Source organism: Anguilla anguilla, chromosome 7 (genome assembly GCF_013347855.1).
Source record: "Anguilla anguilla isolate fAngAng1 chromosome 7, fAngAng1.pri, whole genome shotgun sequence".
Classification (NCBI taxonomy): domain Eukaryota; kingdom Metazoa; phylum Chordata; class Actinopteri; order Anguilliformes; family Anguillidae; genus Anguilla; species Anguilla anguilla.
The window spans coordinates 39,227,888-39,252,257 of record NC_049207.1 but is presented as its reverse complement, the minus strand read 5'-3'; the positions used below and the strand labels follow the sequence as shown (position 1 = coordinate 39,252,257).

Genomic DNA, 24,370 nt, shown 5'->3' with positions numbered 1-24,370 from the left:
ACAATGTGGTAGCTGGGTCTGCTGTAGGCGTAATGTATTGTGTCAATGCAAAGGTTATGACGACAGTAATCTCCCACTGAGAGCTAGTGGAAATTTCTTGTATACAATATGATTAGAGTACATGGATTTGCTGTGTGCAGCGTGTGTGGGATAAGTGTTTAGGTAATTCATGATCTGGAAACACACAGACACATTCTACACACATTAGCTTGTAGACATATATTGTGAAATCATACACACACTCACATAATATTTCACAAAATTGTGCACACATGCTGAAATTGTAAATCTGCCTTTTATTTCTATTGAAGATTTTCCATTGTAGTGGGTTCACAGTCACATAAATTGGCTTTTATTTTTCCCAGTGTGTATCAAGAGGCTATTGAGGCTAAGGAATGTGACTTTAAACTTGGATTTCTTCTGATACTTTTGTACCTTTTTTATTTTAGTTTTTATTTAGCTATTAGATAATTCTAGTTGCTTTTTTATTATAACAATTTGGAATTGCTAACAGTAACTTGCAGCACATGGTGTGTGATAAATAACATTGAATAATGCGCATGTAGGGAAACATCTTATACATTATTAGTGTCCAGCCAAGTAACCTTATTTAAGTCCAGTCATCTGTGCATAGCCTGATGAGTGTGTATATCATGATGTGAGTGCATGTGCGTGTGTGTGTTTGAGGCTTGAGGGAATGCGCAAGTGCATGTCATGTGTGGTGTGTACAGTTTGTGTTTAATTAATGGACTGATGAGAGTCTGTTAATTGACAGAACACATGCTGATGAGCCACAGGGTCATCTTTATTAGTCCTTGCACTTTAAATATCCCACATGGTCTGCAGTCATGATTCCCAGATTGCTTAACATACTTTATCATTACCTGGGAAAAAGCATGGGAACATGCTCTTATGGCTGGTCTATGGCTCTTATGTGACTTGGGTGGTTACCTTGGGTAACTGCCTCAGAGGTGTCATTTGAAAAGGAAGTTTAATCAAGTTAATTAATCACATTATTGTTCTGATGTACAGGATCTACCAAACCAAGAGCTAACAGTCTGCTTAGGATAAGCATAATAATTCCTGTCTGGAATAAAAATTATAATAAATGAAAATTAAGTTACCTCTTGCACAAATAATTTGTGTACAAATTACATTATTTCTGTGAAAATGTTTTGACTGCTTAACTACTGAAAGCCTCTTATTCCAGTTTTTGAGAAGTTGTGGGTTTAACCCTTCACTGAATATGGGGAGTTTGGGAAAGAAAAACAGTGTACCTGCACAGTTTTGTTAAAATTTGTTCTATTTCAAATAGCGACTGCATGCGTCCAATACATGCATCCAATTTTTTCAGAGAAAACCGTCTAAAATCTGAGTTGATTTAGGCTAACACTGAGAATTTTATTGTATATGCTATGATTCAGACTGGAAATTAATGCATCATTTAAACAGTAGGAGAAAAAAACTAGGAGGGCAAACAACTGTACCCAATCAATAAGGATAAAAACATGAACTACTGTGAGGCCCTCACAGTAAATGTGTCCTGGACTCCCAGACTCACAGACACACACTCCACTAACTCACACACAAATCACCGGTGTTGGAATAATTTTCATTTCAAATCAGTCCAATTGAATTAAATGGAAAGTCATCAAAGAACATAAACATTTTTGCTCATGTTAATTATGGGTGCCAATAATTCTGGAGGGCACTGTATGCTAGACACGCTCTCTCACACACACAAACAAACAAACAAACATACACACACACACACCTTTCTCCCCTCTTGTTTGGTGATCTTCATTGGGACACACAATCACTGTGTCCCCTGATAATCATCAGGCTCACACAGATGTGGAGGAATGTGACCTCAAAATCAATACAGGGACAGAGAAAACCTGGTGCACCTGTGATATGAAACTCCCATTTCTTCCCAAAGGAAACATTGGCTCACAACCGTGTTATTCATCCTCATACTGATACCTCGCTAAAGAGCCCTGTTTGTGCTGTTTGTCACAAGTACTTAAATCAGCAGGGCTGTGATTTACAGGTCTAATTATTTATTACCAATGTGATGAAGAATTTATGTTGCATGACTTTAATTGAAATGTTTTGTAACAGACATACCTATTGGTCATTTCCCATGTTGTGGGTCTTCATTCCTTCAATAACTCAAGCAGGGCATTGCTGCAAAAGAGCATCAGTGCTTAGCGAACCTACCCTGGGTAAATAAAGGTTAAAAAAAAAAAAAAAAAAAAGCTTATTGAGCCAAAAAAAAGCTTTGCTTAGCTTGCCAAAACACACAGCAGGCCTCGAACAAACCAGTAAACCTGCTTCACTGTAAAATGTTCAGCAAAATAAATTCTGGTAATCCAGGAAACAGCCTTTGTAAATACATTCATGTTCTGTGTAGGGTTTGTGGGTTCCATCTGGCAATATTTGTTGCTTCATGCCAACTTCTGCTTTTAATTATTTGATTAACCCAGTTATTCGCATGAACTGGCATTTTAGCTGCATTTTACTGATAATCTCATGAATGACATTGTGAAGACATTGTGTGTGTACATGAAACATTTACTGTGGTCGAAATGTGCGAGTGAAAAGCATTGTCTCAGCAAGAAGTTTCTTTTTTCTGAAAGAAAGTGAGCGATGATGTGGGGATGTTGAAAAGGTGATACAGAGAGGATAACGGTGTCCTAACAAAAAACTAAAAGAAGATGCCAGATGTGCTTCAAGCCAGCTATATAAAAGAGGAGTAAATAGATGCTCAACAGCCAAAACAATCAAACTATAATAACTTCTATCTGTACAACCTCACTGGGACTAGGCTGAAAGGAAAGCTGGAGCACACAGAGCACAGAACAAAAGACACTTAATAACGCATGTGGAGACTGATGTTTTGATGTCTATGGCTTCTTCTTCAACGTCCAAAGAAAATATTTTTGAAGAAAAAAAAAAGTAAAAATGTGAGGCGTTGCAGTGATGTCAGCAGTCTCTTTCCTGCTGGAGCATGATGTTTGAACAAAACTGCCCTCTGCTGGTTAGTGTGTGTATAAGACAGCTGGATGTGAAAGCAGCAGTTTTACTGAGCCAGGCATTCCCAACAAGAGCCCCAGGGACACCCTGTGCATGCTGGTTTTTGTCTCATGCTGCCATCGCACCGAATCTGGTGAGGACGCGTGGTGATGCGCTGAACCCCCAAGCTCTCCTAATGGGCGGTACTATGCAAATAGAGTAGGCGGACACCATAGGATAGATGCGTCTATGAGATCAAAATGAACAAGTGATGAAGCCTATCATGGAAAACAGTGCCAGAACCTGATTGGATAGACACTGGCCAATCCTTGGTTTTGCCCTCCCCATTTTCAAAATGGAACAATATGTTGCAGCGTTGATAAACTTTCTCTTTTTCCACATAAACTGTCCAGTAACATATTTCTGAAAACATTTGAGGTGAGAAATAGGCAATGCAGTTGCTGAATCTTTGCTCATATCAGATTTGCACCACCTAGTTTGAAAGTTTGACCCAAATTTTGTGAGCTAGAGCGAGCTATGTTGGATGCCTTCATTGACATTGATCAAGGATGAAGTACATTCCATGCAAACGCAGAACAAGCAGAGCCACAACACTTGCTGAAATGCTTCCATCACGCACCATACAGCCTGTCCATAGAAAATGAATAGGACGTGTCAAGTGCTGGATTCAGTGGTAAAGCCATGTCAGTGAATCTGGGCTGATTAAGCTTAAAACAAAAGTTGCTGCCTTGATTAACTTAATTCCTTGCTCAGTTCATTTCTGGAGGCTCTAACACAATGAATTATTCAAGCACCCATCTTAATTTGGCTGAATAGCAATCTGTCTAAAAAACACAGATTACTGACATCAAATATCTTTATAATTTTTACAGCACCAAATAACAAATCTTTCACAAAGAACTTAATCCACAAGACACCAAACTCAGAGATGTGTACAGGCAGCAAAACGGTCTGTGCAGTGGGGAAATTTGGGGAAATGGGGCATAAAATTTGCCCCTAAACAGATTATGGTGTTTACCTGTGTTCAGTAATTTTCCTTGATTATCAATGCAGCGATAAATTCACAAAATACTCAATACCATCAGCTTTTTTGTAATACACAGATTTTAAACAATCTTGTTATTGCTGGTTATATTGATGTGATAGTTAACTGAGTGGTAAATTAAGTACACTTAAGTCTACTTCAGTCAGGACAACTCACGCATTTTAGATTAAGTATGCAACTTTGGTTTGGCACTTAGTGGATTTGCTTCAGATACCAGCATGCACTACCCTATCTAACACGGAGCACAATACAGCTCCCCTACTAAACGGGAGGAATACCGCTGCCCTACTAAATGGGAGGAACACAGCTTCCCTACTAAACGTGAGGAATAACCCCCCCCCACCCCAGTATTCAAATAACAGGTGGTCCTGGGGTGGTGCTGCGAAGCATGCAAAAGCAGCGCAGGGAAGTAGCAGCCCTAGAGGGTTTGATTGGTGGTTTAAAAAGGTTCTCCATTGGTGATGTGTTCACGTGACTGGATGAGTATGATAAAATGTGTTGTATGTGTGATTGTTAAAACGCATGAGAATGTAATTGCTTTGGTTGAACACAGTTGGCTGCAGCAAGAATTCCTGACAGAACTTGATCTGTGCACTCCATGCACGTCGTAGTCGTAGTGATTAAAATGGATTTTCCTAAACTGAATTTATTATTTGATCTCCCTAAGATAATGTGAGGAAGCCGTGTGTTGCTTGCCGATTGACTACTCAGATCATCGACAGGCTTGTCAATCAAGGAAAATGAATGAAAACAGGTTTAGACCAATGATCACTTTAAAGGAAATGTTTCTGCCCCGCTAATTTTCGGCATACCAACCACCGCTGGGTCCGTGAACTGACATTTCACGACACATCAATCCATTATTTGATGCACATATTTCATCTGATTAAATGTTCACACACAGTCCAAGCATTTATTGTTATGTAATATTTGTTGACAAATAGACGGCTATGATTATTATTCTTTTCTAAAAGAAGTGGGCCTCTTTTTCCACTTGTCAGGCAGCCACTATATTGATTGCACCTATTTAATTTAAAATATAATAACCAAAAAAATGGACAGATTTCTCATTATGCCATGAATGTTCAACATTCATTCACATGAAAATGTGAAAGACCACTCACTCCCCACCACTGATGCTCTCCACTACTATACATTCCTCTGGATAAGAGCATCTGTCAAGTGATTGTAATGTAATGTTAAACAAAGTATTAGCTGACAACCTAATCTAGTCATCATGTCTGGTTTATAAACATAAAATAATCGACATTACTGAGTTTGGTTGTATGTATTTGAGAAATAATTGTCTAATCAGGAAGGAGCCCTATGATAACAGGCCAGCGGTGTTATGTAGAGATCCCTACCCATTAACTGAGAAATGTTTCCAAGTACAGTGCCTTGTTTTAGTCAACAGTATTGTAACTTGCATGCAGGCTGAACTTAAAATAAAAACTCCAGAGAACAATACATTGATATATATATATATATGTAAGAGAGTCCCATGACAAAGTATGTTAATATATATATTGTGGCGCCCCGATCCCTTATCGGTGCTCCCCACGAGACCACCAGGACGGCCGAGCCCATCGACACCGGCGGCCGCTGGGAAAAGTGGTGAGTGGGCGGTACCTAGCAAACCCCTGTCTAGAGACGTTCAGGACCCTGGACAGCCCCCGGCAGACCAACTGAGGCGACAACCGGCAGCACCATGGACAGGGCTGCAGCAGAGGGAAGGTAGGTGGAATTTTCCACTCTGCCACACACCTGAAGCTGCTTGCGGGATTGGCTGCCGGCGCCCACCTGAAGCTGCTTGTACTAACGAGCAGGCAGGCTTATATAGAGCAGCACAACCCAAGGAAGGGGAGAGTTGCTGGGGCTTCCGTCGTAGCCACGCCGGACGACTCTACACCAGGAAGAGACTGGAAGCGGCCGTGGGCCAACTCAATTGAAACGGAGGATCACCAGGAAGGAACCGGAACCGGACCCGGATCGGGCTGACCACGCCCTGTCCCCCCTTAACCTACTTCTTTTTTCGTTTTTCTCCAGAAGAGGCTGTGAAGACCTGGAGCGGAACACTGATACCCCGACCGGGAAGACTTTTTAGTTGTTTTTGGCTCCCCCTACCTCTACCCCCACTCATTATAATTATTAAAGACCTTTTTTGTTAAACACTACCTCTGCCTCACCGTGCTGGTTCTTCCGTCACTCAACCCCCCGTTGGCTGAGAGAGTTCACACATGGTGGAGGATGCGGGCATGCTAACTCCACGCTACGGGGTGACGGAACCAGACAGAAACCAGCTCTAAAAAAAAAAAAATTTAAAAAAAAAAAAAAAAAAAAATTTTTTTTTGTAAAATGGAGGAGGCCATTAAGGCTGTGCTGCAGACGCAGAAGACGCTGGAGGCAGCCATGGCGGCCCTGGTCACCCGCCCGTCAGAGAACAAACTGACGCCGCGGGATGTACTGACAAAAATGACTCCTGAGGATGACGTAGAAGCCTACCTCGAGTTGTTTGAACGTACCGCCCACCGAGAAGGCTGGGCCCGGGGAGACTGGGGGGGCATCTTGGCGCCGTTTCTGATCGGGGAGGCCCAGAAAGCCTGCCGGGACCTGACCGATGCAGAGGCCGCCAACTACAACCACCTCAAAGCAGCCATTCTGGCGCAGTATGGCTATAGCTTGCCGGCTAAAGCCCAGCGGTTCCACCAGTGGGCCTATAGCCCCAGCCAGCCAGCGAGAGCCCAAGTGACAGCCCTGAGCCGCATCACCCGGAGCTGGCTGGTGGAAGGAGATGGTCCCGCCCTATTGGATCGAGTGGTGCTGGACCGGTGCATCCGGGCCCTGCCCCCGGATGCGAAGAGGTATGTTGCCCAACAGGGCCCCCGAACACTAGAACTATTAATTGCCCTATTGGAGAATCACCAGGTCACGCAGGAGATGCTGCGGACCAGCCGACCCGACACGGTAAGAGGGACAGCCGGGGGATACAGGCTGGAGAAAGGCCCCGCCCGGAGAATGGCTGAACCCCTGGAGCCGCGACCGCTTGGGCGCCCTACAGCGCCCCCAAGGGGACCCCCGGAAAGACGCAGGTGCTATACCTGTGGAAGAGAAGGTCACCTGGCCCGGGATTGCCCCGACCGGGATGAGCCCATGCCCACCGCAGATACGTCGGAGCCCCCGGTGTTCCCGTGCCGATACATCACCACCTGCTGGGCACATGAGGGAGCCAGAGCCCCAACATTTCCGGTAACCATCGGCGGACGGGATACCGAGGCCCTACTTGACTCGGGCAGTATGGTGACCCTCATTCGGCCGGAGTTTGCGGGGGACTCCCGAGGTAAGGCAATTGCCGTGGCCTGTATTCACGGGGACACTAAGCAGTATTTCACGGCTGACATTATGATGACCACCCCCCGAGGCTCGGTGGCCGTCCGGGCAGGAGTCGTGGAGAACCTGCCCGTCCCTGTACTGGTGGGCCGGGACTGTGCTGTATTTGGTAGGTACTGGAAGGAGTCTCCAGCGAACCTCGAACCAGAGGGCAGGCGCAGACCCCAGAAGAGGCGACCCCAGCACACCGAAGGGGGTACTCAACCGGCCTGGGCTGGCCTCTCGGGGGACAACCAGGCAGGACCGACGGATGCTGCGGGTGAGGGGAGGCCGCAAACCGGCCGTACTAAGGAGACCACCGCCACCGCATCAGAGGCCGTAGCCGAGAACCCCGTCGGCCTGGAGGAGGTAGGCTCGGATGAGACCTTCACTGAGTTTGCACCACAGCCAGGGAGCCAGACCGGGGAGCAGGGTCGCTTTGGAACCGCGCAGCTGCAGGATCCCAACCTGACACAGGCCTGGAGGGACGTCCAGAAGATCGATGGGCAGTTACTACCGGGGGTAAGTGAAACAACCTACCCATATTTTATGAGTGAGCAGGGGTTATTATATAGAGTATCCCAGGTCAAGGAAGAGATGGTTAACCAGCTGTTAGTCCCCAAGACTTACATTTCAAAGGTCCTGTACCTCGCCCACACCCACCTCCTGGGGGCCCACTTGGGATCGGAGAAGACATATGAGCGCATAATCGCACGGTTCTACTGGCCCGGAGTGAAGAGGGCCGTCGAGGAGTACTGTCGCCACTGTGCTGAGTGCCAGCTCCACAGCCCCAAGGTGAAGTATAAAAACCCCCTGATCCCTCTACCCATCATAGAGGTCCCCTTCCACCGCATCGCCATGGACATCGTGGGCCCCCTTCCAAGGTCCAGCCGGGGGCACAAATATATCCTGGTCATCATGGACTACGCTACCCGGTTCCCAGAAGCCATTCCGTTGCGGACGGCCACCGGGAAAGCTGTAGCCCGAGAACTGTTCCTGCTGTTCAGCCGGGTGGGTATCGCGTCGGAGATACTCACCGACCAGGGGTCCTGCTTCATGTCCACCGTAATGAAGGCGATGTGCCACCTGCTGAAGGTGAAGCAGGTGAGGACTTCCGTCTATCACCCGCAGACCGACGGGTTGGTAGAGCGGTTTAACCATACCTTGAAACAGATGATGAGAAAAATGATCGAAATAGATGGTAAAGACTGGGACCAACTGTTACCATACCTCATGTTTGCCATTCGTGAAGTACCTCAGGCGTCTACAGGGTTTTCACCATTTGAGCTGCTGTATGGGCGGCGACCCCGAGGATTGTTGGACCTGGCCAAGGAAACATGGGAGCGCCAACCTTCGCGACATAGCTCGGTCATCGAGCACGTGGAGCAGATGCACCGACGGATGGCCCAGATCTGGCCCATGGTCCGGGAAAACATGCAGCAGGCACAGCAGGCCCAGGCCCGGGTATACAATCGCGGAGCTCAGGTGAGAGAATTCCAGCCGGGCGATAAAGTGATGGTCTTAGTCCCCACCCACGAGTGTAAATTTTTGGCTAAATGGCACGGGCCATACGAAGTGGTTGAGAGAACCGGGCCTGTCAACTATAAAGTCAGCCAACCGGGACGCCGCCGTCAAACCCAAATATACCACATAAACTTGTTAAAACGTTGGTATGAAACTGAACAACCGCCGGCACAGGCCCTATCTGCTCACGTCTCCCCGCAGGGCACCCCTGAGGTAACGATGGGAAAGCAGCTGACGGGCCACCAGATCCAAGATCTCCGAGAACTTCTGGAACGGAATCGGGATGTGTTCTCGAAGCTCCCAGGCCGGACCTCCATCATAGCCCACCACATCACCACAGAACCCGGAAAGAAGGTTAGGCTGAGGCCGTACCGGATCCCTGAGGCCCAGCGTGATACCATCCGGGAAGAGGTCAGGCAAATGTTAGAGATGGGGATCATTGAAGAGTCCCGCAGCTCGTGGAGCAGCCCAATAGTCATTGTCCCCAAACCCGACGGGAGCCTGCGGTTTTGCAATGACTTCAGGAAGCTAAATGAGATCTCACGTTTTGACGCTTACCCCATGCCCAGGGTCGATGAGCTGATCGAGAGGCTGGGACCAGCTCGATTCCTCAGCACGTTGGATCTCACCCGTGGGTATTGGCAAGTTCCCCTTTCCCCCCAGGCCAAGGAGAAGACGGCCTTTGTGACGCCGGATGGTCTCTTCCAGTACCGGGTCCTACCGTTTGGGATCCACGGAGCCCCGGCAACCTTCCAGCGGCTCATGGATCAGATCCTCCGGCCTCATCAGGAGTATGCGGCGGCGTACCTGGACGACATCGTGGTCCACAGTGCAGATTGGAGAACCCACTTGGGCAGGCTAGAGGCGGTGCTGGGGGCCCTCCGGGAGGCCGGCCTGACGGCCAACGCAACCAAATGCCGCCTGGGATTGGAGGAGGCGGATTACTTGGGATACACCGTCGGAAGAGGGTGTGTGAAACCCCAATCCACCAAGGTGGAAGCCATCGCGACGTGGCCCAAGCCCCAGACGCAAAAGCAGGTGAGAACCTTCCTGGGCTTAGTTGGGTATTACCGTCAATTCATTCCAAATTTTGCCGCCATAGCAGCCCCCCTGCATGACTTGACTTCCAAGAGTCGAAGCAACCGAGTCGGCTGGACGGAGGAAGCTGACGGTGCCTTCGAAACCCTGCGACAAGCCCTCTGCAGCGAACCGGTTCTGGTGACTCCGGTCTTCGATCAGACCTTCGTACTCCAAACGGACGCTTCCATTATGGGGATAGGAGCCGTTCTCTCACAGATCCGGGAGGGGGCCGAGCATCCGGTAACGTACATCAGCCGTAAGCTCTTAAAACATGAGCGTAACTATGCCACAGTTGAAAAAGAATGTTTAGCTGTCAAATGGGCGATGGACAAGTTGCGGTACTACTTACTGGGTAGGGAGTTTGTACTGATCACTGACCATGCCCCACTCAAATGGATGGCAGTGAATAAAGATAGTAACGCCCGTGTTACTAGGTGGTTTCTGGGGCTACAGTCTTTCCGATTCAGGGTGGAACATCGAGCCGGGAAGCTACACGGGAATGCTGATGCCCTGTCCAGACGGGAGGAATGCCTATGGACGGGCGCTCCAGGGAACGGCATGGAGCTGAGGGAAGGGGTATGTGGCGCCCCGATCCCTTATCGGTGCTCCCCACGAGACCACCAGGACGGCCGAGCCCATCGACACCGGCGGCCGCTGGGAAAAGTGGTGAGTGGGCGGTACCTAGCAAACCCCTGTCTAGAGACGTTCAGGACCCTGGACAGCCCCCGGCAGACCAACTGAGGCGACAACCGGCAGCACCATGGACAGGGCTGCAGCAGAGGGAAGGTAGGTGGAATTTTCCACTCTGCCACACACCTGAAGCTGCTTGCGGGATTGGCTGCCGGCGCCCACCTGAAGCTGCTTGTACTAACGAGCAGGCAGGCTTATATAGAGCAGCACAACCCAAGGAAGGGGAGAGTTGCTGGGGCTTCCGTCGTAGCCACGCCGGACGACTCTACACCAGGAAGAGACTGGAAGCGGCCGTGGGCCAACTCAATTGAAACGGAGGATCACCAGGAAGGAACCGGAACCGGACCCGGATCGGGCTGACCACGCCCTGTCCCCCCTTAACCTACTTCTTTTTTCGTTTTTCTCCAGAAGAGGCTGTGAAGACCTGGAGCGGAACACTGATACCCCGACCGGGAAGACTTTTTAGTTGTTTTTGGCTCCCCCTACCTCTACCCCCACTCATTATAATTATTAAAGACCTTTTTTGTTAAACACTACCTCTGCCTCACCGTGCTGGTTCTTCCGTCACTCAACCCCCCGTTGGCTGAGAGAGTTCACAATATATATGGGACTCTCTTTTTTTCTGTACAAGCATGTCTGTTCCACTGAACTTGATATGATTTTCCACTGATTTAACGTCAGTTTTTTTAATTCTGCAGAAGATGTTGTCATGGTCCTGTGTTTCCTGTCTGCGTTTTCCTTGTTGGGCTGCCAGATGGCGGCACTTCTGTTTTGTGTCCTGCTCCCCCTGTGTTAATTGTATGATTGTTTCCAATTGTTCAATCATTGTTTTCAATTGTCTCATTTTCCCTTCCCTCTCTGTGGCCTGATTGTTTATGGTGCCCTCCTGTGTCTCGTCAGCGTGTGTTCTATTTAAGTTTCCCCCTCGCTTGACTCAGGTGCTGGATCCTTGTGGTTATGTGGTAAAGTCTGGTTGTTGTGCGCCCTGTTCATGTCCCTACTCCATGTGCTCCTGCTATGTCCTGGTTTCCTAGTGTTTTTGTATTTTCTTGATTTCCTTTGTTCCTGCGTTTGTAGTTTTCCTTCGTTGTAGAAGGTCGCCCTGCGAGGCTTTTTGTTCCGTGTTCCCTTTGTGTCAAGTAAAGTCTTTGTTCTTCATTTGGAGTTTTGCATTTTTTTTTCCACCCTCTGCGTTTGGGTCCTACCCCCCACGCATCGCAACAGATGTCATAGACGGCAAAACATCAGTCCCACCCTATTCGTTAAAACAGCGTATTTTGCCTGGAGAAACGGGCGCTCCAGCGTTTCTATTTTGGGCCAGTCCCTGTGAGGGTAAGTAGTTTGTTACTCTAGTTTGACTGTCCTGTATGTTGAGCACCCATCCAGTTCTCTAATTTAGCTGGCTTGATGCCCATTGGGCATCTTTATCAATTACCAGCATGTTTGACTGTTGGTATGATGCTCTTGCGATGAATGTCTTTTTTTTTACACAGAACATAATGGGAGCTGTGTCATCCCAAAAGTTCCACTTGACTTGTCTTTGGAACATTATCCCAAAGGCTTTGGGATCATCCAGGTGCTTTCTTGCAAATGTGAGATGAGCATTGATGTTTCTCTTGGTTAGCAGTGGTTTCCAACTAGCTACTCTCCCATGAATCCCATTTTTGCCCCGTCTTTCTTATCATGGTGTCATGAACACTGACCTTAACTGAGGCTGAATAGGCCACTGTTCCAAGTATTTTCCATTTGGAAATAATGGCTTACACTGTAGTTCAGTCAAGTCCCAGATACACAGAAATGGCTTTAAGTTCAACAACTTTTCCTAATGTTTTCTGGAATTTTCTTTGATCATGGCATGGTATGCTTAGTGTGGTGACAACTTTGCTCTGTTGGTAAGGTTCAATATGGTTTAGATTCAACGGGGCTGGCATCAATCAAGCCTGGTTGTGTTCAGTCAGCTGAATCTAATAAATCTGGCTAATTGGTTGATTCAGTAATTAAGGGTGCAATTGCTTTTCACATGGTAATATGGGTGTTTGAACTTTTTCATTAAATGAAATCTTTTTTTATTTTATTTCCTTGGTCTAATGTTACACTTAACAATTCTGAAACATTTCAGTTTTACAAATATGCAATAGAGGACATTAGGATATTTTTTCACAGCACTGTAGATACTGTACAAGAGAAGAAATCCTGCTTTTTTTATTTTGTTATCTAGTTAGTAATTCAGAATTCATAATGGCATGCGATCCAGAGAATATCATGTACATTTATTGTCATTCAGAACACGATACATTTTATGACCACTATTCAATTCAAATCAATTAAACTTTATTTATCCCCAACGAGCAATTGATTGCTGGGCATATTATCAATCAACATAAAAAACAGACGGGATATAATATACACAATAACCGGACATCACATACAACAGAAAATCAAATAAACATGAAAACTGAATATAACAGAAATTGGTTATAAAGGTTTCTGTCTAAACCAATTACATGAACCTCTCACAAATTATACAAGTCACACAAAAATAAAAAGTAAAACTGATAAAATGTTTTCGTTCTTGATGAAGCAGTTTACTGTACTACTTCTCACTATCAACTTTTGTGGACCCCAGGAAGACTAGCTGTGCTTTAGGGGACAGCAAATGGGGATCCTAACAAATAAACAAAACTGTCAATCTTGAACATCTAAGCAAGCATTACTCATCCTTCTTGTCTTTGATATCTGAGTTACTTTGTATGTTTTATTTATCTATGGTTATGGCATTATCCAAAACAGGTTATCACCAATTAAGTTCATACTCAAGGCAACTACATGAACCAATAACATTTGTTTGATATATATATATATATATATATATATTTAAAATGAACTGTGCGCATTAAATGAAAAAAAAAAAAAAAAAACAAAGCTCATCCTCGTACACGTGCATGACTAACAAAAGAAAATATAATTCATCAAAACGTTGTGCTGAAATAGTGATTCCATAAACATCAACATACTCATAATCATAAGGCTGTCAGATTTAGATTTTTAATTTCTATATTCCTTCAATAGGGATTTTTTTTTTTAAATTGCTAAATAAACATTTGGATATGTCTGTACTTAATATTGAACATGTTACGAAATATTACTTCTTGCTTCTGAATTAACTTCTTTTTCACACATGCAAATCAGGTTATTAAAAAAAAAGGTCATAGATAATTCATGTTCAGCAGCAAGAAATAATGATAAATGGAAAGCAAGCACCAGAATCTTCTTACAACATTGCCTATATGCAGTAGCACAGAAATTCCACATCATTCAACTAGTCAGATTTTCTTCAGCAGGGAATAATGCTAATAAAAATGGCATCTTGTTTTGGAAAACAAACTACAATTATATCAGTTTAGATTATTTTGCTAACATTTCTCGACTACAGATAATTCTTACAGGTAATTTCCCTTTATATAAGTAAAGTACATTACATTTTAATTGCATCACTTCCACCTTTCAATGTTGGAACATAAACAGTAAACTGGGAGAAAACATTACAAGTGCAAGTTATCAGAATCTGTGAATTAACAGTTAACAGTGGTGATGTAAAACTATTTGTAATGGTGAACTAAATGCACACTGGCTGCATGTATTCTCCTAATTCAATGAAACACATTATAATTCTTCCAAAGCAGATTCTTTTGTGATTTTTTTCCATTCTGCTGGGATTTCACCTTTACCAATAAATCTACGTTTATATTTCTTCTCCCATGGTATCTGAAACTTACAGATGAACCATTTCCAGTATCGCTGCACACTGCCATCTGGAGTAATGTTCCATTTATTATATGGGTCTCCAGCATTTCTGTAGGTCTTGTAGGGGATCCACTGACCATTCTCTTTAGGTCTGAATAGAGTATCACTGCTGACTGCTGTGGTGCAGAAATCGAGTGAAAATTGATCTGTGTCCACCCAGCGTCTGCCAGAAATAGCCTTAGAACGATGAAACTGCACACAGTGGTCTCCATCATGGTTGGGGATGGTGTTTGTGCAGACGGCTTTGCAGAAAGGACACTTCGCCCAACACCCTTGCAGCTGGTCGAAGAGATATTCAGTTGGTTTCTTTCTCAAAGTTGCCATGTCAATTGCTTTTTCATCCTTCAGAATTTCAATGAGAGACTTGGCCATCACATCTTTGAAAAACTGCCATTCTTCAATGTCTTCATTTTCAATGGTACGTAATTCATTTCTTTTTATTACCATGTGCTCCCCCAATGTGTCACAGAAGCAGTCAAGCCACATGGATGCATTTCCTTTCTTATCTTCCACTTCTCTAGTTGCTCCTGTGCTTGCTGATAAAATCAGATTTTTGAGGGTTTCAAGATTTTTTTCATGCATCTCATGCAGTTTTCTAGTATTACTGCAAAAGTTATTTATCTTTTCTTGGATAAATCTTTCAAAGTATCTCTTTGGGAAGTCAATGTATTCAGCAAATGAGCTGAAATCCTCCACAGTAGCCAGTTGTTTCAGTATGTGACTCTCAAGGTTTGACCTATTGCTGTTAAAAGCTGGGTTGTTGGATTTCAATTCATCTGCAATGTGCTGACTGGTTTTCTCATTCACTGCAGTCAGAAATTCTGGCTTGATGTGTTTACAGAGAAAATCAACAAATATTGTTACAGAATTTGTTCCTTTGCAATAGTTTCTGAATGCTTGGAGATAGTTGTCTCTTTGGCTTTCCAGATATGTCAGTGGATGGTTTGAGGTGTTAAAGGTTTCCTGCATCCACTTAAACCTTGAAACATATTTCAGGCAAAGATTAATAGATATATCTGCCTTGAATTCATTTGTGAACTTAAGCTTGCCTGTGGAGCTCTCAAATTCAGCAATGATTGTGTCAATTTTTTTTAGTATCTCATGAATGAAGCTAAGATCAAAATCCTCCTTGCTGGTTTCTTTTGCAGTGACATATGTTTCAACAGAATGAGTCACTTCTTGTTGAAGTTGTTCAACTTGTTGAGAGAAATCCCTTCCCAGTGATCTCATCCACTGAAAGAAACTTTGAGAAACATGTTTTTCCTTGTCAAACTCAAAATTTCCTGTTCCACCTTGTATTTTCTGAATGACATTTGGCTGTTTTTCAAAGTCTTTTTGGAGGATTGCCTCCACTACAGCCTTTACATTCACACACTCATTGGGGGGGTGTGCTTTGGCCACTTTAGCTGTCCAGTTTCCCCAGAGTTTGTCAAATTCTTTTGTTACCTGTTTGTCATCAATGCGCTGTGCTTTTAGATTGGATGCCAGGGCTTTGCTCTGCTTGGTCAACTCAGCAGTGTATTCCGTTTTCCTCTGGTCTAGTTCTGATCTATTATTCTTGGAGGTAATTAGTTCTTTGCATTTCTTTAATGTCCCATCAATGAGCTCAGTTCTTAGGCTCCAGAAACGTTTGTCAGTGCTCACGCTCCACTTTATTAGAATTTCTTTATTTCTGTCTTCTTTAAAATACTTATCCATCTCATTTTGCAGTTGATTGTAGACTTTGTCAAAATTCTCAGTCAGATCTGAAACATTTACCTCTGCCATTATGCTGCTGCCAATTTGGTTATGAAGTTTGCTTTGCATCTCCAGAGCATGTTTTCTCAGCTCCCATGACCATGCTGCATACTTTTCTTCTAGAGAAGTGTACACCATCATTTCAACTGTGTTTCTAAAACTGAAAACAAAGTTCTCTTGTAAAAGTGCTTTCCAAAGGTCACAAACCCGTAATTTGAATTCTGAAAATGAGGAAAATTTATGCTTTGTTTTCCACTCTGCAATTGTTAGCAGCTTGGTCTTCAGCTCTTGCACATTCTGGCTGTAGGAAGGGTTTGGTGGGGCCATGGGAGGATCCCCCTCCAGAAGATTCTTGAAGTAGAACACATGGGATTCAATGTCAAACTGTATTACATCACTGAATTCATTAATGCCATCAACGTTCTCTTCCTTTGCTGCTATGGTAGCCATTTTATCAAGTTTCTGCAGGAGACATCTTCTCCCTTCCATAGCCTTTTCTCCAGCCGATGCATCGGCAACATTCTGATGTACAAAAATGCAACTCGGTGCAATTTTGACCTGTTTCATTCGCAAAAAAGCCTGTACACAAATCTGAAGGATGTCTTGCATCTCTGCTGGGTTTTCCCCCATAATGTTTATTACAGTTATGTCACCAATTCCAATGATGAAAGTGGCAAGCTCATTGTCGTGGTTCACTGATGTCTTTGTACTGAGTTCTGGTGATCGGAGTCCCTCTGTGTCCACAATGAGGATAAAGTCATATCCCAGTTTATTTCTGATGCTGGAGTCTACCGGTATGAGCTGCATGAAGGCTCCACGGGTGCACCTTCCTACGCTCACAGAAAACTGAACACCAAACATGGTGTTCAGCAGTGTAGATTTCCCAGAGCTTTGAAGCCCTAGAATGGACAGAACAAATAACTTTCTGTCTCCAAGAATTTTAACAAGTTCATCCATAACAGCTTCAATCCATGTTAAAGGCACATGGGCAGCATCTCCATCCATTAGTTCAAGTGGACACCCATAAACCAGCATATCTGCCCCAATTTTAGGCAGAATAGTGGAGAATTGTTTTGTTGGTCCTGGTGCTTTTGGTGTTGTTTGACTGGCTTCATACAGTTGACCAACCTCTCTCATAAGATGCTGGAGGCTAATGGTTGTTGCAGCCATTTTGTCAGATATGTTGTTGAGTTTTGATTGCATTTGATTGACATGTGATGTTTTTTCCTTGTCCTTTGGTACTTCTCTCATTTTTCTCCAGGTTGATTGATAGTCCACTTCAAGCTCTGCAAGTGCATCAGTGGTAAGATCATCCAGGAAGATTGTGAGCCACTGCAATGTGTAGAGTTTTGTGTCTTGGGAACTATTAGGTTTACTTAAGCACTCTATGAATGATCTTACAAAGTCATTAAGAGGTGTGGCCTTAAATAGCTGACTCTCTCTGATTGCTTCCATTTTAGCTGAGATTTCACTCAGCTGCTGTTCAATGCTTTCCTTTTCTTTGCACTGCAAGCGATACTGCTCTTTGTTTTTTCTACACCATTCATGCCACAATTCACCCTGAAGGGGCAAAACCTTCTCCTTCAGAGCCGAAGAGCTTTCCTCCTTCAAAAGACTAATTAATGTCTGAGCCTGTTCATAACCTTCTTGATATGTTTTGTGAACTTCATTCACTTTGAACTGTTGTTGAATTGCAACTTGACGGCACATGTCAATGTTTGTTGTCTGTTTATTTTCACCAATGCACTGTCTGATACTTAAAATCAGTTCTTCTGTAAATTCAGCATGATTCCTGTTCTTTGCAGCTAGCCTAACTTTAGTAGGATTGTTTGACCGCTGAATGAGTTCTTTGCCTGAGAACATGCATATCAAGGGGACTGGAGACATAGAGAGTTTCTGGGAAATCGCTTTTTCGGCTTCATCCAAAGGATGCTCTGAAAGCAGAAGTAGATTGACAGTACTTACTGCCTGAAGAAACTCAAGCTGTTTTTGATGCTTTGCTGCATCACCATGAAGGTTCAGAAAGGCCACACAGCCATCGAATATGTCATCTTCCTTCCCTCCTGGACAGTACCATGCAATCTCCACAACTCCATTCATGAGCAAGCTGTCTTTGGTGCTTCCTTTGCAATGGCGGTGAAAAAATACACTGTGCTTCTGTTTGCTAATGACACCATTCATTATTTGGGACTTGGAGTTGTAATTGGACTCACCTAGTCTAATAAAGGAAACAACTGGGACTGGTGTGCAGGACATTTTTCTGCTCTTGTACTTTCCAGGACTGTCAGCTATAGAATTTGTGTTACTTTGCCATGATTTACTGATGTTTTGCAGGACCCAGAAGGGGAATTCAACCTCCTCCGTACAGGGGTCAGGTACTAGGAAGGGAATTGCAAATTGGCAAGTAGAGAGCTTTTTGACAATGTACTGTCGCAAGAAGTCATTGGCACAATGGAAAACTGCCATGTGAACATCCATTGGATGAATCTGTGCCTCTGTGCAGCTCACATCCAGGAAAATGTTGTCACTAAAATAAAAAAAATCATCATTGTCAACAGTGGCTCCAGCATCCTCTAAATCCATGCTACTTGTGTCATGCTTTATAAACATGTACCTGGCTCTGTAGTCCAACATCGTGAGCTTGTAGAGGTAGTGGGAGATCAGCTCTTTCTCTGACCTCGGTTGATTTACACTTAACGATAAAGTGTCAATGAGAAGAACATTTGCTTGTGACATCTTTTTGGGGTAAGAGTCAGTCAGACCAAGCTTTTGAAGCAAATTCATGAGGCTGTCTCTTTTTTTACATGCAGTGTCATTTTCGGGTGTATTTTCCTCATCTGTTATCTGAATCTGAGATAAGGATGGCACTTGCTTCAGTAGTGAATTATCCTCCTTGTAGACTGTATCCTTTGGCTCTGCTCTTCTGTCATTCATCTGCGTCCCCATGACTACAGCTTTAAGTGCACTCCTTAGATATTTCCAACCACCAAGGCCGTATTCAATTAATGAACGTTTGCCCTGCGAGTGTGCTTTTATGAGCTGCAGTCCTTCTCCTTCTACTTTTGATGATACCTTTCTGTCTTCATCCATGGATGTTGTCAATTCTGTTTGTAACAGGTTGGCCTGAGGCCTGGTGGCAGCAGAAATGACTCTGTTTGCATCTTTTTGAGTTTGATTGATCCATGCCAAGATTTTCTTTCTGTTTGGAAATTTCTTAACTGCGAATGCATGAGGTTCCAAAAGAGAGCACATCAATGTTCTTACATCTATGGAATAGCTGTTTACTGCAGCCACATCCAACAGATAATTTTGAAGCATCTCATTAGAGAGACAAATATGAATCCAGATGTTGTGGGATCCTGTTTTCTCAAGAAGCCTGCATTTTAATTTATGTAGTTCTGTCAAGTGAGATAAACATTCTGAAGCAGACCAATGCACTACTGACTGAATCAGACCTTTTGCTATTTCTGCCTCAGTAGTATCTTCCAATACCTTTTGTACATTTACCTCTGTGATATCTGTGTATGCTTCCATTAATATTTTGCTTAAATTCAAAATGTCTTTGAAGTCATCTTTATGAGCAGCTATGAGTATTTCCCACACAGGAATCAGGGTTGTTCCTCTATCAATAACACTCCAGGTTCTGTTATTAGTCACAAGATGGGACTTCCACTGCAAGTGATCATCAACCTCAGCAGGACCACCAGTTTTACTGATTGAAAGTTCAACTTGATTCATCAAGGCTTCATCGGATGTTCTAGTGGAAGACCCTTTCAGATGTGGAGAGGATGCTATTCCTCTGGTCCAAGATTTTTGAGGAATTCCATAATATCCAGCACTGACAGAATAATTCAGAGCCTCTGATGTCACCCACTTAATATCTGACAGATCATCGCTACTGAAAACTGCAGCAGAAGCTCTCCACCAGAAAATCCCTCCAAAGTGTATAGGGCCCTGGTTCACATGTGAACCAAATCTATCATAGAATTTGGCAATTCTAGAAGTTACTGTTTCATTGTCTTTACTATGCATAATGTCTGCTTCAATGTCTTTAAGTGCAAGTACTGCTCCAGAGGAAAGTTTGAGTTGATTTTTCTCAATAATACTGGAAGCTAGTGGGATGTAGCTGTACTTTGTGTTGCAGATGTATGTCTCTTCATATGAATGAGCACTGTTTTCCTCTATCTCGCTTAATTTGATTTCCTCTTCTGTGCTTCCAAAGCCAATGCCCTGGGATCCTGCCTTCACCAAGTCACTGAAGCTTAAGCCCAGTTTCTCCATGACTTCCTGATAAACAGTTTGGGACTTTTGGGATGAAAACTCTTTCTGCTCATAAATGGCACTTTGTTGCGGACCAGTAATTGAAAAGGAATCTGGAACCTCAATGAGCTGCTCTCTTTTTGCCAGCAAGTCCTGTGGATTGCTGGTTTTGTAAATCCCTTCTAAAGCTAGACCTCCAGATGCATTCCTTAAAACATCTTCATCTGAAATCATTTTGACTGAGAGCGAGAGATTCTGTAGTGTGTCTAACTGTCCACTGATGTCCTCTATGAGACCCTTTAGAGAATGACTAGCAGGAAACCAGCATTCCCGTGGTACATTCAAAGCGATGCGGATCTTGTCCTCTATAATTTTGACAGGATTGTCATTTCGATCCTTGCCATCCTTATACAAATTTTGAAGTTCAGTAAGCTCCTGTCTCAACAGCTTTTGTAGATCCATTCTCTCATGTATCTGCGGCTTCTTCTATTCTATAGACACTTCTCTGAATTCTTTTCCTCTGCTGGTGACAGAGAATTATCCCATGTATTTTCCATTCTCCAAGTATTTTGCTCCATGACTGGGGAACATGTCGGCTTCCTATTCTGTGCTGCGAAGTATTCCAGTTGTTTCGGATGTCAATCAAATACTCAAGTCTGTCCAAAGTTCATTCAACAATTTTTCATCCACAATAATTTTCTTTCCCACAAAACATGCCTAGAGAAACAAAATAAATCCAATGTTATTAAAATGTAACATGTTTTACCTACAATTTAAAGGCACTGATTAAACAGTATACAATTATTTATATTGAAATAATTCCTTTCAAATGATGGGGTTCATTGAGTACCCATGTCTTTAATGAATTCCTTTTAGTCATGTGCCTTAGAACCAAGTATGCAAAGGGATATTTCTCCCAATTAAAAATAATTTTTTAAAAATCTCTTTGCCTACAGCCTGTGTGTATTGCCAGAGAAAAAACATGGAAATGTTAGCCAAATGTGACAGACTGAAACTCATTCCTCACAAGCACTTTCTAAATCACATGTATAATGAAATTTATTGCAACCTAAAGATAACTTTAATAATACCATTTAACACTAAAACCACCACGGGGTAAAATTTACCCGTTTCTGTTTTTCAAGTATATGTAACTCTGTTTCAAAAAAAAATTCATGTCTCCCAGTTCTTGACTTTTCCTAAAATTGAGTTAAGCACCTCCTAATGTAAGAAAGTTATAGATAAAAACAGAAAAAAGTTTGAGGCATTTATACCTATAAGCGCCAGCAGGTAAAATTTACCCACCGTAGAAAGTATTTATTTTTGGTGTAGCCTATTAACATATAACGGCATTTCTTTTCGCACGGTTTGTGTTCGTGAATTTCAGTTGCCACGCAACATGTTATTTATATTTTATTGTTCCATTTTTTTTTTGTATATCCCATTCCATTGTTCTCGTGCCTTTGAATGGTATAACAAAGTTGTGTAGCCTATTTAGGAATTGCGCGTTTTTTGTGACATTCATTATAAAATTTAAAAAAAACGATAGACAAAATGGATCGACAAAAAAGATTCATGGATGTCAATGAGGCATTAGCATTGCTGAATTCTTTGAGTGATGGGGAGGTCTCCGGGTTGAGCGATGTGTCGTGGGTCGGCGAGGAAGATGCATCGGATGGATCATCTGACAACGAGCCAAAGCCTCAGAGGAGCAAAGTATCGTTGAGACGGTCGGATCAAGTTATGCCTGCAGTGTCAACTAAGGCATATGTACAGTACTTTTGCAAGGTAGGCATAAACTTGACACATTCACTCTCATTGTACCTAGCTAGCTAGTTATCAATAAGGCAAATCTCAATAACTCAATTTCATTGATGTCTGTGTTACTGGCACCAGACCGAGGGTAAATCAAGACCGACGCAAGGGTTACACAGGCTAGGAAGCACTGTGTAGCATATATATAAACAGTTTATAAAACTACTGTGTAAAACTGAAGTTCATGGAAAGAACAATTCAGCAATGACAACGCCCATCGGAACAATTAGCTACAAAACGACGCTTGCTACACACATCTCAAAATCATATTAAAACATTACAAAACAATTAATACTGCATTCACATTAGATCCTGAACTAAGCTAAAGGTAGAAAAATGAGTTTTGCAGTACCTGTGGATTGATAGAGAGAGGACCAAAGTTAGCGTCTTGCTCAAGCCAGAGCTTGTTTATTTCTGAGCTGCGCATGGGCTGAGCTTGTAGCTACGGTCTCCCTAGTGGATCCACAGCAGCGCCAGAGTACCATCTACTGATGTGAAAGTGTATTACCTTGATGTAAAGACTATAAAGAATAGTTCCATTATTAACAAAAAATAGGGGGGGGGGGGGGGGGTGTCTGTTTCAATAAAAACTAAACATATAGCATTTCCAACCTACTACATCTGCACTAGCTAGCTACCTCTATTTTTCATTTTGTACAATTTTTCTTCCTATTTTCAAGCTGAAATATTTCCCCTTTTGTTGCTATCAGTTGTTCCTGAATTCCAAAGAGCGCTTGTATTTTTCCATTTCACAAGATTACACAGTGCCTATCTAACCACAATGTAACATTTCGAGCAAGGAGCTTTGCATTGCAATGTAATGTTTCAAGCAAGGAGCCACATTAGCCTACATTGTGGCGTTAATAAATTTAGACTGTGGGAACATATATCAGTGTTGCAAACTTTTTCCTTCCAATGACAAAGTGTTACGCCCTTGTCTAGGTTAGGGCTTAGACTACATGCCTACTTACAACAGTCTAATTAGGTTTCTCATCAACAGTGCAACCATCCTCCACTGTGCCAGCTTCATCATCTTTGCAGCCCCAGCATTCCACAGCAAGAGAATTGCCAGGTATGGATATTGTGCAATACACGCTCATTTCATCACATGAGAAGTGTAGTGTAGGCTACAGCAAACTGTAAGTAGTAGGCTAGGCTATGCTTTGCACAATCCTAATTATGATTATAAATATTCTGCAGTCCAGAGGCAAGAGATTGGGAAAGATGGGACAGCGTGGATGATTATCGACTCTGGCGCAGGGAGACAGCAGTCCCAAAATGTGCTGATGAAGTCCACTGGCCCTACAGCACACGCAAGGCAAAACATTGAAGACAAACTGAGTGCGTTCTTGTGTCTGTGTGATGGGGTTATGCTGCAGCACATCCGAGAATGCACAGTGGCCGAAGCACGCACGGAAAATGAAGATAAAGCCTCCCGGGATGTTTCAGTGGCTAAATTGAAGGCCTTTATCGCACTTCTCTATGTAAGGGGAGCATACTGTGGCAAGAACATTGACATATGAGAGTTTCTGGTCTGAGCAATGGGGGAACGCATTCTTCATCTCGACCACATCAAGGAACCGATTTCGAGAGATAATGCGCTTCGTACGCTTTGACCGGAAAGAGAGCTGGCGGTGCCGTCTGACTACAGACAAGTTTGCATTGATGACTGAGGTGTGGGAGAGATTTGTGCGCAACAGCATCAGCTGTTCAACATCAGCTGTCAGCAGATGTTGAGACCAAATACATGGTGAATGAGTTCCCATATCTGGGGAAGGATGACAGCAGACCTGCCACACAATGCCTGGGAGAGAATGTGGTGCTCAAGCTAGTGGAGCCCTATATGGGAAAGCGGAGGAACATCACCACAGACAATTTCTTTACCTCTCCCTTACTCGCCAACAAACTCCTTTCCAAGAGCACCAGCCTGGTGGGCACCATCAACTGTAACAAGCGGGACCTGCCACTGTCTGTGCAGGGGGGAGCAGAGCTGTTCAGCACCAAGGTGCTAAA

At 43.7% G+C, this 24,370-nt stretch overlaps 1 protein-coding gene across 1 annotated transcript; it reads right to left on the bottom strand.

Moving 5' to 3' along the window:
- Nucleotides 1-14,325: 14,325 nt before the first annotated feature.
- On the bottom strand, nt 14,326-19,153 carry LOC118230998 (interferon-induced very large GTPase 1-like). Its single transcript, XM_035424361.1, has one exon. The coding sequence runs from the start codon at nt 19,064-19,066 to the stop codon at nt 14,405-14,407; it is 4,662 nt and encodes a 1,553-aa protein (XP_035280252.1). The 5' UTR covers nt 19,067-19,153; the 3' UTR covers nt 14,326-14,404.
- Nucleotides 19,154-24,370: the final 5,217 nt, after the last annotated feature.